A 15,800-nucleotide genomic window follows, 5' to 3' on the forward strand; every position below is an offset into this window, starting at 1 on the left:
GTGGTCTGTCATGATGTCCATACTCACAGACAGATGCTACCCTGTCTCCTGTCAGCATTACCTCGTGATGGAGACTGTCTGAGGTGCGGTTACTTGGATTCAGGATGTGGTTGAGAACAATGTCTCCTCACAGCTGCTGCTCTACAGGTAAGCTACGGATGGCTGCCATCGCTATCTCACTTCCTCATAGGCCCTGCGGCTAAAGGCTACCTCTTTATTTAAAAAACAAACACACACACACACACACACAGAGAGAGAGAGAGACTGAATGCAACATGCTTGCATCTTGCAAGGTTATCCAAGCTGCTTAAGATTCAGTCAGATCAGGTTTACCCCAGCGTCTGCAAGAACATCCCCTCATGTATCAACATGCTACTGACGCGTTGTGTCTGAAGTTTGTCCAACTTTTACCTGATAAATGTATCACCATCTGTTTGCTCATGCCGTTTAAGGAAGCAATGCACTCCGCCATGGAAGGACAGCTGTGTTAATACACATGTAGCCCCCAACTATAGTACGCTGGTCCCTTTGAAGAAAACATCAGCTACAAACGTGAACCATCCCTGTCAAATCCCACAGACATGGTAAGGTTCCTGCCTGCAGCTAATATGAGCTAACCGTGTAGCAAGCTAGCTAGCAGCATTGCTAAGAGTCAGTCCGCCTCATCACAGCCGTGTGTACTAAGCCCGCCGCCCCGCACAAACCTACCGTATGTCTCAGACATGTTGACCCTCGCGGTACCAAGGACTCAGTCGGGTCTTTGTTAATGTTGTCTTGGTATTGTGACAGCTGTACCCGCTGGGCTCACACCTCTTCAGGGTGTTTATCTACGACGCTAGAGGTTTCCTTGATCCTTTCCTAGAGTCTTTGCTTCGACCACAACCAAAGCAGCGTGGTACGTCATCCGTCGTCTTGTGATGCCTTCGGGTGTTGTTGGCCGTGTAGGAATTTTGAAAGAGCTTCCGGAAAATAGGATTACATTATTTAATTTTTTGTTGCTATGGATAAAATCAATCGGATGAGTTGTGGTTCGCACATGTCTCCGGTTTTGACTACGTGTCGGAAATCCCTTAAATGCCGCAGTAGATCAGATGTAGTAGAAAATCGGATCAAATTGGAAAATTATTTATCGTTAAATTCGCATATTAGTTCATCAGTGTGTGAAACAATTGTGTTCACGCTCATTTCATATTAAAGCAAAAAACACTTTTAGGCTGTTTTACCAAATTTTGTTCCGTCTTTAAATCATTTAAATTCGGGTATTTTTAAGTATTCTAAGTATGTTTCACTGCTGATAGGAAAAATTACTACTTACTTGGAGAACTGAAAGGCAGCATACTATTGTATTACAAGTCTCCCCGACTTTACCTAATTACCGGCATTCTCAATGTCAATCCAATCAGTCTGTAGTCAGAATTATTTAATTCGGGTATTTCTCTCATAGTCTAAATTTAAACATGATTGATTCTGTGTGTCTGTAGTTCTATGTCTGTAGGTACAACAGCAAGCCACAAGGTGGCAGGCAAAGATAAAGGGACTACTTGAGATCGTCATTATTTAGTGTAGTCTAACCTGGTTAGATTCTGAAGCCTCAACATGACAGACACAACATGATCTGACATTGTTGGTTCATGTTGTTATTTTTTATTTTTTTATTGCATTTATTTAGCAAAATGTTTTTTTCTCTTTAAACTCTTGAAAGCAACTCTATGATGCTACAGTGTACTTAGACATCTACTATGTGAAATTATATATTGGGCCACAAAAAACAAACACAAAAAACACAGAAAGAGCAATACGTACACAAACATGTAGTGTCAAAATCAGTGGTAACAGGAGCTATGCATCAATATGGTGTCTTTGGCAAGCAGGTGACTACTTTCCTCTAGTAATATTTGCTCAAACTAATGTTTTCTTGAGGTTTTAGAGAAATGTCTGCTTTCTTGTTCTTTACTTATTTATTCATCACTTTTCCATACCTGCATACATATACACACACACTCACACAGAGCCCAGGGCATGACGTACAGGGCCATCCAAGGGCAACAGGTGATAAATTACAGAGCCTTTCCACTCTGCTACTATCTCTCCCAGTTCCTCCCTGCCTTTGTTCTGCTTTGGCAGTTCCCCTCATCCTCCCCAGCCTTGTTAAAAGCTCTTTTCACTAAGATTAAAGACAGAAGGAAACACAAGGCTCAGCGTCGTGTGGGGGCACGGATGTTTTCCTAAGGTGGGCTACAAGAAAGGTTAGCCTCAAAGGTGTGCAGCCGGCATAAAGAAAAGAGGGAGGCTTTTGCTTCCATTAGGTGCTTTGCTTACCTTTGTTGGTGTCTCAATGTCCATTGTGCCTCTCTTGACATCTTTCTTGTCCTCTTGTCCATTGCAGGTGGCATCATCAGGGCAGATATTTGATTGGACTCCAGGGCAAACAAGGTGCTTGTGAGTGTGTCTGTGTGTGGGTTGTTTGGGGATTTTGACCTTGGACTATTCTGTTCTGTCACTAATAGTTCAGACTAACAGCAGAGAGGCCGGCTGGACGCAAGTGCTTTAAGAAAAACATGTAAAGCAGAAAATATCTTTGAAGGGAGGGGGGATCTTTAATGTCGCTACCAGACAGTTTCAATCCAAGATCAAAACAAATGTGTTAATGATGAGCACCATGGTGGAAGCCCCACATAAACCCAACAACGCTCACAATGTTTACAACTAACAATGAGTCATTTTCCAGAGGATAATTTGAGTGAACCTCCGTCTTGAGACAGGTGGGCTCTGCGGTTGACTGGCATCACTGTAAAGGCGTCTGTCACATCATGAGTCACAGGCCATACAGTAAAACAGAGGGATGCCTGACGACATGCTGTTTTATATACAGACACAAAGGCATCTATGAGGTAAGGGCTATTAAGACACACTTCGGTGTTAACATAGCCATAGGTGTGAATGCATTAATGAGTTCAAACAAGTACAAGAATTCTGCATTAACTCGAGCTGAGCTTTCCACCTATAGAGGCACTGTGACTGCAGCAACTGAGGTTTGAAAAATCACAGATTTAAAACCCCAACTGACAAAAACTGAATGAGGCTCTCAGACAGACGGTTATGTGTTGGAGTGAAGAATGAACAGTTCAGCTCTGATTCAAACCGAGAGGGCGTATTTATGTGCATACCTACACTGCAGAGTAACACTTGTGCAACTGTTTGTCTGCTTCTGTTTCTATCCCACCTCACTGTCTGCACTGCCTCAGAGAGTAAATACCCTTGTAGGGTAGGCACACATTTGAGCAGACACCCCAGGCTATTTGAATTAATGTAAGTAAAGAGAATGAGAGCTTCATAATAACAAATGCGGACAGCAGTCTTTGAAATGAGTGGGAAGAATAAGAGAGCATCTCCTCAAGTCATACTGAGGGTAACACATATCAGAGAAAGGTCTGGCATATCGAGTTCCTTTTAACTATTCATAGTTCAAGTCTCTTTCATCTTTCCATTATCAAGAAAGATGTAATGCTGTCAGCTATAAATAGACTACAGCCAACTGTGCTGCATTTTATCTATGAAAATGAGACAATCACTGGATGGTTATCTTATCAGGCCCACATCATACTTTCCATCCATTCGTCTGCCATATCTGCCTATCATTGAGGTTTGTGGGAGAGATGGAGCAAATTCCAACTGACATTTCATTATGTGTTTAGTATTTTTCCTCTTTATTTTTCTTTACAGAAAGTATCTCTGACACTTGTTGACAAAAGTTCAATCCTGGTTTAGTGTGGAAGCCTTGTTCACAGAAGTCAACCATTTCCCCCTTAATAAGTCATTTTGACGTTAAGGTCACATGCTAGAGGGCAACTTGCTTTAAGGCCACAGCAGACAAGGTGCTCTAGAGAGATGATCTAAAATAGAATGAAGGCATCACAAGCCACCCCGAGGCCCACAGACCTGTTGCTATTTTTGCTGTATGATTAATGCCACTTAGTATTAGTCAGTTGCACACAAGAAAACATCAATTCATATCTTTCAGATTTAATACAGAACACAACTACGGACTCATTGGAGCCACTTTTTGTAAGTTCACTCTGTAGGTGGCCATGAAGAGATACTGAAGTGAGACCAAGTTCCAAAGGAGCAGAAAACATCAATGACTTCAAGGGTCCGAGCAAACCCAAAACAGCAACAACCCAGGCATCTCATCTCAACCACACCTCTAGAAGCCAAGGTGATGCTACAGGGTTAAAACTTAATGGACCAAAGTCTGCAAACTAGATCAGGCAGGCCGGTTGTGTTGCTACATTCACACATGACATACTCTGCCTGCTGCAACATATATTCGACACAGCCTTTGCATTAAGGCGTCCTTTTTAAAGTTGTTATGGATCACTAATTTATCTCAACAAGCTTATGTTACTTGGGCTGACAGGGGTATCACGAGTCACCAAATATCAACTCTGTTCATATTTCATATTTACATCGTTAATCCATTCCATATGAGTTGGCTGCCTGAACTAAGGATTTACGACCCCTTTTAGTCAGTCACATAAAGTTTATCCAAATGTGAGCATAATTACATTGATGACATTCGCACTATACATTGCCAGTTTATTACGTTCACCTAATTAAAAACTAATGCAGTCCAATACATAAGCCCTGCAATAAATCCTACATTAATGAAGGTTTTATGTTCTGTTTTTGTTAAAACAGCTTTACAGAGGTGTTGATTTAGTTTTAAGGTCATTTTGAGGCTATAGTTGTGTAGACTAAATGTATGTATGTTTAACAGGTTCTTAAACAATTATAGTTTTCAGTGAGGAAGAGGTCATTTAAGTTAGAGTTGTGGTCAAAAATCAGAAGACCGGCTGTGTTTCCGGAAAGAATCCTGCTGACCTCTCCAGTGGCAGATTGCTATCTAAACCCCAGCAGCCTCCTCCATACATCTTCTACTGGCAGTGTTCAAACTCACCTCTCTTCACCTCCACACCACCAATTTTGTTCTCCTTCCGCTTTTCACACATCACAGCCTGAAGGAGAAAAGGAGGGCTGCCAAATGTTATTTGTGGTCAGCTGCTTGGATCCAGAAAGAAGGTTTCATGTAGTCTGTTTATGCACTGCAAAAATCATTTTTTTTATTTGGAATTCACTTGGAGAAGTTTTTTGGGGGTAAAAGTAACGTATTAAAAGTAGACTTGACTAAAACAATAGGCCTTTTCCACAAATTACATTTTCACAAGTCCTTGTAGAAAAAGCAAAGTCATAAATAATAAAAAAAAATGGTAGCTTCATTCCATTTAGCTTCTGTAGAAATATATTTGTTATTTTCATTCTATATCTGCAGAAAGCTTTTTTTTTCACGTCCAAATAAGACATGAAAGCTCAAAAGAACAATGTAGAAGACTCTAGTTGGGGTGAGATAATTATTTGCTGGGGGAGGGAAAGGGAACAATGAAGAAAAGTAAATGCAAGCTGAAAGAAGACAATGCAACAATGTCTTACTCGGCATGTTACTGCTATAGGTTCCTGTTGTTCCAAACATGCATTCTCCTCAAAAGTTCACATCAAATTGTTATTTTCACATGTTCACAGTCAGTTGCGTAAAAGCTTGGACTCTTCAACAAAAAGGTCATTACTGAAATCCGGGGAAAAACATTACCACATAATATTTCTATCAGCAACATGCCCTGATGTGTTTCTGTAAAATTCTTGGCCCCTGTACAATAATCAATCAGTCCTTTGCCTCATGTTATGACACATATTGACATATGGAAGGTCTTATCTGCTCTCACTTGATGTAACTTGTTAAGGAATCTTTGCATGATGTCATTCACAATGTGTGGAATTCATACAGATCTGCGGTGAAGATCTTCTTGCAGGTCCCCGGGGGTAAAAAGTAAACGAGTAGCCAGAGGCGCCACATCTCCCCTTCTTCTGTAGCTGATTGTCAGTGCCTGTTCTCTTCTCAGCTCCAGCACTGCAAAACAGAAGAACTCATATTTCTTAATTTAGGGGTATTCTGCTAATGTGATTGTCAGTTCATCTTTCAACACACGCTTAAGTGAAAAAAGACCCCTCCAGAAAACATCAAGGGACATGCCAGACTGCACGTACACAAAGGCTGATGTTTGCTGGGAAGAAAAGGCTCTTTCCTTTACATTGTGTCTGTTTGTGTGTGCCAGGCGGCAACCTCCGGTTCTGCCGAGTGAAGCCAGTGCGGAAGTCTCTTAAAATTGCATTCTCTCTGCTGACCAGCAGGGGGCGACTCCTCCAGTTGCAAAAAGAAGTCAGATTGTATAGACGTCTATGAGAAAATGACCCTACTTCTCAATTTATTTATTACCATAGTAAACATGGCAAACATGAGTTTATGGTCCAAATCGCTAGTGTCAAGTATTCTTCAATACAGCATGATGTTCATTAAGTAAGTTACGTTCCTTTTAGAGTAAAATAGATCATAAAGCGGAGTATGCTTTAGGGCGGGCTTACTTTGATTGACAGGTTGCTGCCACTATCAGAGCCGTATACGGTGTCTCTCCCTCACTCCTCCGCAGTCAAATGTGGTAACTTGCGTTCACCAGTTGCAAAAAAAAGCATGGCAACGGCAAATCGCCGAACTCATGGCAGTCCACAAACCAATGGGAGACGTCACCATGACTACGTCCAATTCCTATTTAAAGTATATGGTGTGAGCAGAGGAGCCAACAAAGCCTCATTACCCATCTCTATTTCCTGAATACAAATATAGTATCTTACATACGAAAATAAACAGCCTAATTACTATTTTCTAAATCTGTCTTTTTCTTCCCTGAATTGTTTTCTCTACTTTTCTTTACTACTAACTCTCCTATCTCAGAGGTTATCTCCCACGCTCTCATCTCCCTCCCTCAGGCACAAACATTTGCCAAACTCTTCCCTATTATCCCCTTCCTCTCACACCTGTCAGAAAGCCTGAGAACGCTTCCTCTCCATATAGATATAATCCCATAATTATTTCATTCTCTCACTTTTTTTTACGAAGGGCAACTTGCGTTGTCTTTTTAGTGTATGGTTAGCTATTGGAACTGTTTTTCATCAAGGTTATAAAATGTATTAAAGGTCGTAGGGAATACACCAGATGTGATATGGCCAAAGTGGGTTACAATATAATTTGTATGAGATGCAAATGATACACAAATCCCTGCATGAAGGGAGAAGTCATTTACATCTGAGTGGATGCATGTGGCTCAAACAGATCCCAAACTGAAGTTGGTAGAAATATAATGAAGGCCAGGACAAGAGGTACAATCTATGTCAGTGGAATTAATCTGCCCAAATTCAAAAAGTATGTATGCGTACAGGAGCCCTTCGTCAAGTTGTGGCATTCAATTGTGTGCTGTTACAAGTTCATGCATGTCCTTGTCTGGTCCTGCAGCAGAGTGCCAGTGAGAGGAAACAATAGCCCCCTAAGGATGATGTCAGAGGCCATGATGGATGACATCACTGACTAAACTCCCATATATCCACAATTCAAAGAGATGTCTGTGAAAATCTTCTCTGTGTCTCATGAAGTTGGAAAAAGTTTACTTGCATTACTCTCTTTACACTGTTCACGGTTCACAGTTAGTAGTGGTGAAAAGTAAGGTTTAATCCATTTAGCATGTAATCTAACAATAATGGATTATTAGCGAGCAAGAATTTAAATGTAATGCTGGCTTCAGCACTTTAAACGTAAGGATCTGCTGCTTTCAATAGATGTGTATCATTGTAAATTGAATATTGCAACACATGCAACTTTAATCACCTTGGGATCAGGGCCATTTTGATGGGTGTTTTTCACAATTTTTATTTTATGTTTTAGACATCATGATAAATGTATAAAAAAAGAAACCGAATAATTTACATTTTGTGCTATGTATAATACATGTATCTGTGAACTTAAAAGAGGTGCTGTCAGCAGCCTGAACCTGCTAATGTGTCCTAATTCCACCTCACAAAATCCGCTCTCTGTTTGTAACAGGAGAGAGGGTCATTGACCTCAGTTGGGTGGCTAATGGGGACATCCAGAGGTCCAGGTGTGCAACACCTGTGCTTTGGTCCGACCGCTCGTGCAGGTGAGTGGGGCTCTCCCTCATCCCCTCCCTGCAGCTCTGCTTCCCCCACTGCCCTCCCTTAAGCTCCTCTAATTGTGTTCTCATCCCACATCCCCTCGAAAAGCTCCAAACACAAACTCAGCCCCGCCTCATACTGCCGTTCTCTTTATGTTACTCTTTTCCTCTCTTCTTGTCAGTAGACATATCAGATGAATAGATGTCAAAGTGCAACAAAGTACGAGTCCATATACTTTAATGTATAATAGCAATAATGTATTATTATTATTATTATGAGTACCATTATTATTACACTTAGCACTTTTTAAATACACAGCTACTGTATTTTACAGAACAGCAGACTGTTCAGTGTTGTATCCTGTTTACGGAACAACATTGACAATCATTTTGAGTGTTATTTGCCAACTGATGGACGTGGGTCCAATATTCATCTCTTTAAGCGCCAACTCCTGAGGGAAATATTTGGCTCTTTAGCCATTACACACTCCTCTCTGTTTACCATCTAGTTGCTAACTGTGTCTGACTGCAGAAAAAAGAGAAGTGAACCAAAACAGCAAAGTTGTGGGCAGGAAAACCGAAACAAAGCTTGGACTTGAAATTATTATTTATATCATTCAACTCAAACATAGCATTTAAGCAAACACTTAAGTTTATTGTTTTATAACAGTAAATTAAACTTCAGACTAAGACAGAAGTACGTCTATTGAATAGAAACAGTCTAAACTAAATGATATAATAGCATAGATCACTTCGCCAAGGTCAGCTAAGGATAAAAAGCACTTTATCGTGGTGAGCTGGTGATGATACGTTTGTCCTCTGCGTTTGAAGGAGTCCAGCTGGTCTGTCCTTATGTCCTATCAGAGTGTGCCTCTGTGTGTTTGCTGAACCTCCTCTCTTTACCACCTTTTCATTTTCTCTCTCTCTCTGCCTAATGTTCCTGCTGCAACCATTAGCAACACACTTTTCATTTGGACTTAATTAAAAGGCTATAGTTGACCACCCCACGCTTTAGCCCTCTCTGTCTTTAGCCTCTCTGTCACCATTTCTGAATAATTCCGTAAAGACTCGTTTAGGGTCAGGGCTGACTTGACTGTCTCAAAGGACTGTCAGTAAATAGAGTTAAACCCCGGTTCAACAGAAGGCCTTTAGAGGCCTCGAGTTAAATTAGCTGGCCACACTGGTCTGAGTGGCTTGCCTCCAGGGGCCTGAATGGTGGCTGAACAGGACCCAAAGAGCACAGAGATTATCTTTTGTGGAAGTGACAAAGTTTTGTAGATGAGTAGAGGGGTCGGGAGTCCTTGTGATCTACTTGGGAAAATAGTTCTCTTTAGTCTCACACACACACACACACACACACACACACACACACACACACACACACACACACACACACACACACACACACACACACACACACACACACACACACACACGTGTGTGTGTAAATATGCATCTTGTTATAATGCACCACTATGGGAAAAAAAGTTGATGAAAGTTGTGCAGAGTTGTATAATCAGTTTCACACACACTTCATTTCTGATTTATCTGCTCATCACTTGAGACAAAAGCCGACCTTTAGGCAAAGGTCACCCACCAGAACACCCACTCCCTGTTCCCCACTCCCCCCCTCAAGGTAGAAACAAATAGCCTCCACTGGGATCTCTCAGCAGGAGGCTTCGGCGGTGCAGAGCTGCTGATCACGTTCCCGCGTCCAGCAGCTGCATGGGAACCTTTTGGTGTTTCTCTGCTTAAAGTGTGACTGAACCTTATATTATAGAATAAGAGAACATATGGACGACATGTGGAGTGTACCTCCCAAGATGCCCGCCTGTAAAAGTTTTCAACGAAAGCACAATTAGCTTCTTATGTAAATGTGGTATTGATTGGCTGCCAAGCCAAATATCGCTCTGATGTTGTGATTGCAGTGGAAACTCTAAGCTCTTCTCTTTGATCGCCACACATGTAACCAATAGCAACAGAGCACATGAAGCTGAGTCATCTTGATGCAACAAAAGTATCAAAGTCGCTCAGGTGGAAAATGTCAGATCTGGGTGGGGCTCACAGGTGAAATTTAAGGATGAAAAATGAAATCAAAGTCTTAGGAAAGTGAGGTGGATACGGTATTTCTGTTGATGTGTGGATGAATGGAGGTAGGAGGAGGCTTATTTTAAGGTTTGTTTCCCTGTAGCCATGCTGAATCAGCTCCCTACAATCTTGACTCAGAGCTGCGAGTGGCTGCCGGCCAGAACAGGCAACCCCTGTGACCTAACATCCGCTACCTTCTAGACACACTGATCCATACAAAAAACTAAAGGCTTGGCTTAGTTATTGCATGTGCACACAGGTGTGTATGTGTATGTGTGTGTGTGTGTGTGTGTGTGTGTGTGTGTGTGTGTGTGTGTGTGTGTGTGTGTGTGTGTGTGTGTGTGTGTGGAGTTCTTTCATTTCCTCTGTAATCTCTTAATCATAGAGCCCACCTGGGGGCTGCAGCCTCTGTTTGCACAGCGTTCACTTTCCATGATGTCACTTCCTCTCTCTCTCTCAGTCACACTCGCAAACACGCATCTCATACCTACTTCCCACAAAAACAGCTAAAACTACAAATCTGTGTTCTTGAAAAGTTTTTTAAATGTACTTCATCCACAATCAAACTGTCTTGTCTGTATTGTGTGATGTTTTTGATGAAGATTTAATTCACTTCATTGATAACATTTATTAGCAATTTTATAGTGAGTAATGATGATATAAGACGCAGCGAGAAAGCGTAATGGAGAAATTTTATTTCTTTTGGCGGTGACTATTGTTCAAGCCCACAAAAACATCACAGCACACAAGACTGAGTAGAGCTGCCAAGAGTCTCAAATAACATTGTGCTATTTTAAGGTGTTTGTTGTTGTGGGTTTCAACAAAGAAGAGAAACTCAGGAAGTTTACTCTGAGCTTCCACTGATTGTGCTTGTCTCCGTGGTTTTATCTTGATTTATCTCGGCCTTTAGAGCCTTAAAAAAGGTCACAAGCTAGCTTCTTAACCTCTATTACTTTTTTTATTTTCTAGAGAAATCAAAATGAGTCATAATGACAACAATGAAGATTTATAATACTTAAACAATTATGTTTGTATATGTTTCTGTATGGTTGTATAGATTACATAAACTAAATTGCCTAACAGAATCGTCCCATTCTCCCCTTATATATTTAGTTCATAGGTAAAATTAAAGTGAACATTTCTCGCTATGGAACAACCGTTTTACTCAACTGGTTTACTGCAATCTTTTTATTTATATACTTTTATGGATCATCCACAAAACAGAGCAAAAAGTAGATCTTTATATTTTCTGATCAATCAACTCATTTCACAGCGCTCTTCTCAACACAATGCATATTCACTTACGAAGTGATGAAATACTATAAATGAGAGGTTTCACTGGAGGGTGCTTCTCCTGTTAACAGCCTGGGAGGGCGGGAGGAGTCGATCTTCACTCCTCATAAATGCTCCTTTTGTTTGTGTATTTTGTGTGTGTGCAAAACAAAACACAAATCTATCAGCACATATAGATCTAGAATGATGGCATGTATTGTGCAATAGTAGGTATGTTAATAGGTATACTTGTATGCTTGTGTGGTTGAGGGAGTGTGTGCACACACACACCTACATACAGAGACAGTATTCTGAAGTTTTATTAGCTGCTGGAGGGCAGTAAGTAGACTCCCATACTAGTATAACAACAACTTATCAAGTTCTTATGTTATTTGTTCGCAAAACCTGGCCCAATGTTGTTTGTTGGTTTGCATTAACATCAGTATGCTGTAAGCTTTCTAATTCTTACTATTTGTTCAGAAAAATTAACATGCCAGAACTGAAGTGACTCAACCGAACGGACCAGAAAACCAAAGCAATGATCTAAAAATGGCTTAACGCAACACAGAGCTGCACAGGGTTTCTATTTTCACTGGGATCTGCAGTCCAATAAACTCTTCAACATTACAGGTAGTTATCTAAATAATATATTTATAATAAATAATATCTTAATTAAACTTCAAAGACACATATTTTAAATATGTGTGTTTAAGTAGGTCTTTGTTAATATGCACAGTATGTTGCAATTGTAAAGTAAAGTACTTGAAAGTAACCGTATAAATATACACCAGGCAGAGGACCACCTACCCATTCATCCAATCTCTGTCACAACTACTATCTCAAAGTATTACTCAAATATGTATGTATCTATTTAAGGTTTTCTTTTCTGTAGAATTAAAACTGTGAATAAAGGCAAAAATCCAGAAAATTACCCTACATCAATATTCAAAGTGCCTAATAAGACACTATCCTTAAAACGTTTATTATTTTCCTACCACTGCTTTATTGTTGTATTCTTATATAATATTCACACGTGAATGGATTTGAGTGTTGGTACGTGTGTGTCAGTGAGTTTGGGTTGGATATTTAAACCTAACATGCCTGCCTCCAGCTGGAGTCCGTCTATTTGTGTTTTTTAGAAATATTTTAAAAGGTGGGATCATATTATCTCTGTTAGCTGTCCGAAGCGGTTATTATCACAGATTTTCCAGTGCAGCCCAGGTATTGCCTGCCAGGCTTGTTACCCTCCACTGAACAGAATCAAGGCCACCATTTCTAAAATACACAGCAATTTGGCAGTAAAATAACCAGCTCCTTCTAGCCATTCAAATAAATCACTCTAAGCTCCTTTGACACGGCACTGGCTAGACAGTCACTAATAAATGCTTCGAGCTAACGCACACTCAGCAAGGGATCTAAGTTGCCACACACATACAGTCATCAGACACATTTATACACATGAGCACACGAACAGAGACAAGTACACACAATCTCCCCACATCATCCTGTACGGCGTCTCTCTTGATCCCCACTGCCTAAGCCAGTCTGCTCTGCCTCCCTCTCAACCCAAACAAGCTCACGTTTGGAGAAGAAATTGGTCCAATAAATCAAAACTGTAACCAACACCAGCACCACGCCTGAGTTTTTCTGTCCTGCTGACCCCAGGAGCCCCATTAAGGGGCTATAGTGGGGTCCAGGGAGGAAACGGGGAGCCTGAACTCCTTCCTCTCATCCCTGCGTGGCCCAGCCCAGCACACGGCACAGCACGTTTCCCACACACTGTTGGGGTTCACCTCTGACTTCTGACCCTACAGAGGGGGGGTTGGATTGGGGGTAGGGGGGGACCACCCAGACTGGCTCTAAGGGGGCCCCCTGGGGATGGAACGGCTGAGGGTTGTGGGGCTTAGACTTCAGGTGACAGCACTATAGTGGGTTGTGAAAGGGGAAGAAGATCAGAGACACATATTTGGTGGTGTCGGATTGGTTGGAGTTGAGGATGGGAAAAAAAAAAAACTGTGAAGGAGGGGTTAAAGGGCTTTAAACTTTGTGAGTGGGTTTTGGGGGGTCACTTAGTGCTTCACTAAATGACCAGAGGACAAACGGAGAAACAGTAAACACTCAACCCGGGGAAAATGCTTGTCCTGACGCTTGTATCTCTTTAACCACGCCTAAGGGCGGGATCTTACTTAATTTGTGTGGTTTTGCCACCCTGTATAATCTGAGAGATGAAGAACCTCATTGATTGAAGTCAATTACGGTCGGTGCTAGAGGGTGAAGTGATAGCATTAGTGCAGGAGTGAGTAGGACTGATGGAGTGAAGATAGACTGAATCTGTCCCTCGGTTGTAAATCTCTCCTTTATCACCAACCAAATAATAGTCCCAGGACATTCACTCAGGCAGGAAGGCGCCCCAATAAAGCTGCCAGATCGTGCAGACACATCATTACTGTAGCAATAGATAAATGTCAGAATTGACATTATTGTTTGCGAGGGAAATGTTGTGAGCATGTTTTTGGGGCATCTGAAATTTGAGAAACAATAACTACCTTGTCTTTTTCTTGACATCAGTGTTTTCTGACTTTATCATCTGGAAACAAATTGTTTACCGTATATTTTCAGGCATGTTTGTTTTGGAAATGTAGTGACATGAATTTAAAGTAACAACATTTATAGTCAAGGACCTAAAGCATTCAAACACCTCCACCAACAGGTTTTCGACATTTAAATCATAAGGCTTGTGTTATTCTATATTTTGTAAACAAACATGAAGACCAAAACAAGGTAATTTGTTAGTCTGTCCCTCAACACATTCTGACTTCCTTACCCTGGCTGTTACCTATTGGTTTCTGCAGACATTAATCAGGTTAATTTTCTTCAAACAATTCTTAAACCCTTCCTTACTCAAATAGAAGTAAAAAGTGTATTAGTTGTTTCAGCTGCACGTTAATGCACAATTGTGGTTTTAAATGAGTATATTGAGCAGCAGCATGATGTATGTAGGATTGATGCAAAAATAATTTGAATGGCTATATGAATAACATGCCACAAAGTGAAATGGTGTGATTCATTGAGCTCTATGACACAGAGGGAATAAGCTTTTGCAGGGTTTTACTTTGATTTAAAGTTAAGGGTTTATTACAGCTGCACATGGAGAATGCAGATGAGATGAATAAGCTATAAGCTGTTCAAACCCTCTCTAGCGCTAAAATATAGGTCTTATGATGCACCACAATGACCTTATTTGTTCGGAGCCCGCATACAGGTACCGTCACATTGTCCCGACCATGAACCATATATTTGTTTTGTCTGAGTGTGGCAGGTCAGCGGTGGACTGTGAAAAAAACAGATAACACATGCAAAGGGGAAGAGAGGAACAGGCAAAGAGGGTAATAAAGAAAGAGTGACAGTGGAAACAGAGCAACAAAGAGTATGAACACAAAGAGATTTGACAGGGCAGGAATGTGCCGGCAGGTAGTGCAGGGGCCCAGGAAGAAGGGAGACATGGGAAAACATGGAGGGGGGAACAATAGCAGCGGTGTTAGTGTGTGTGTGTGTGTGTGTGTGTGTGTGTGTGTGTGTGTGTGTGTGTGTGTGTGTGTGTGTGTGTGTGTGTGTGTGTGTGTGTGTGTGTGTGTGTGTGTGTGTGTGTGTGTGTGTGTGTGTGTGTGTGTGTGTGTGTGTGTGTGTGTGTGGTTGGGTTAGGAGGTGGGGTGTAGGAGGTGGGGCAGAGCCCAGGGGTAGATCGGTTTACCCACCACTTACCTGCTCAGCACAGCACTCATGCTGGGAGCAGGCCTCAAAGGGAAATGCATCAATGGCTGCTATTCATATCAGCACATGACCTGGTGTGTGTGTGTGTGTGTGTGTGTGTGTGTGTGTGTGTGTGTGTGTGTGTGTGTGTGTGTGTGTGTGTGTGTGTGTGTGTGTGTGTGTGTGTGTGTGTGTGTGTGTGTGTGTGTGTGTGTGTGTGTGTGTGTGTGTGTGCAAGCATGAGCCGTTGATTAATTGATGCAGAGATAAGGTGGGGAGGAAATCTTTCAGACTTTCGTCAGTTGCATACTAAAGTAAGCACAGATGTTTGAATTGTGGTTTCTATAAACTCTAAAAAAAAGTCTTAAAAAAAAGGTTTCTGCTGTGCAATAACTCATTAAACTGAGCTGCTCTCACTGCTCTTTAATTACACCAAATCACTGAGTGGATTAACATTACATTTCCTGGCACTGATACAGAGAGAAGATTATGTAAGGATGTGTGGTGGAGCTCTTCATTACACACAAACATCTCATTTAGACACGCAGGTATTGATGGTTGTATAAAAGATTAAATAGCTCATATCACATGAATCCCCGAGAGCGACACATCTGGTTT

General features: G+C 41.3%; 1 protein-coding gene across 4 annotated transcripts in view; it reads right to left on the reverse strand.

Moving 5' to 3' along the window:
- The window catches only part of rab4b (RAB4B, member RAS oncogene family), a 39,748-nt gene that overhangs the window by 9,261 nt on the left and 14,687 nt on the right, over positions 1–15,800 (reverse strand). Inside the window, exons 2-3 of one of the 4 annotated variants that reach the window (XM_054601235.1) lie at positions 5,838–5,962; positions 4,958–5,015 (exon numbers count right to left, since the gene is read on the reverse strand). The exons of 1 other annotated variant lie outside the window; for it this stretch is intronic. In XM_054601235.1, coding sequence (XP_054457210.1) covers positions 4,958–5,015; positions 5,838–5,962 — 183 coding nt within the window. Of the gene's footprint in view, positions 1–708; positions 949–4,957; positions 5,016–5,777; positions 5,963–15,800 lie in introns of those variants that run through there. 2 more of the 4 variants (XM_054601250.1, XM_054601259.1) reach the window with 2 other exon arrangements.

The sequence above is a fragment of the Anoplopoma fimbria genome, chromosome 1 (assembly GCF_027596085.1).
Source record: "Anoplopoma fimbria isolate UVic2021 breed Golden Eagle Sablefish chromosome 1, Afim_UVic_2022, whole genome shotgun sequence".
Taxonomy (NCBI): Eukaryota; Metazoa; Chordata; class Actinopteri; order Perciformes; family Anoplopomatidae; genus Anoplopoma; species Anoplopoma fimbria.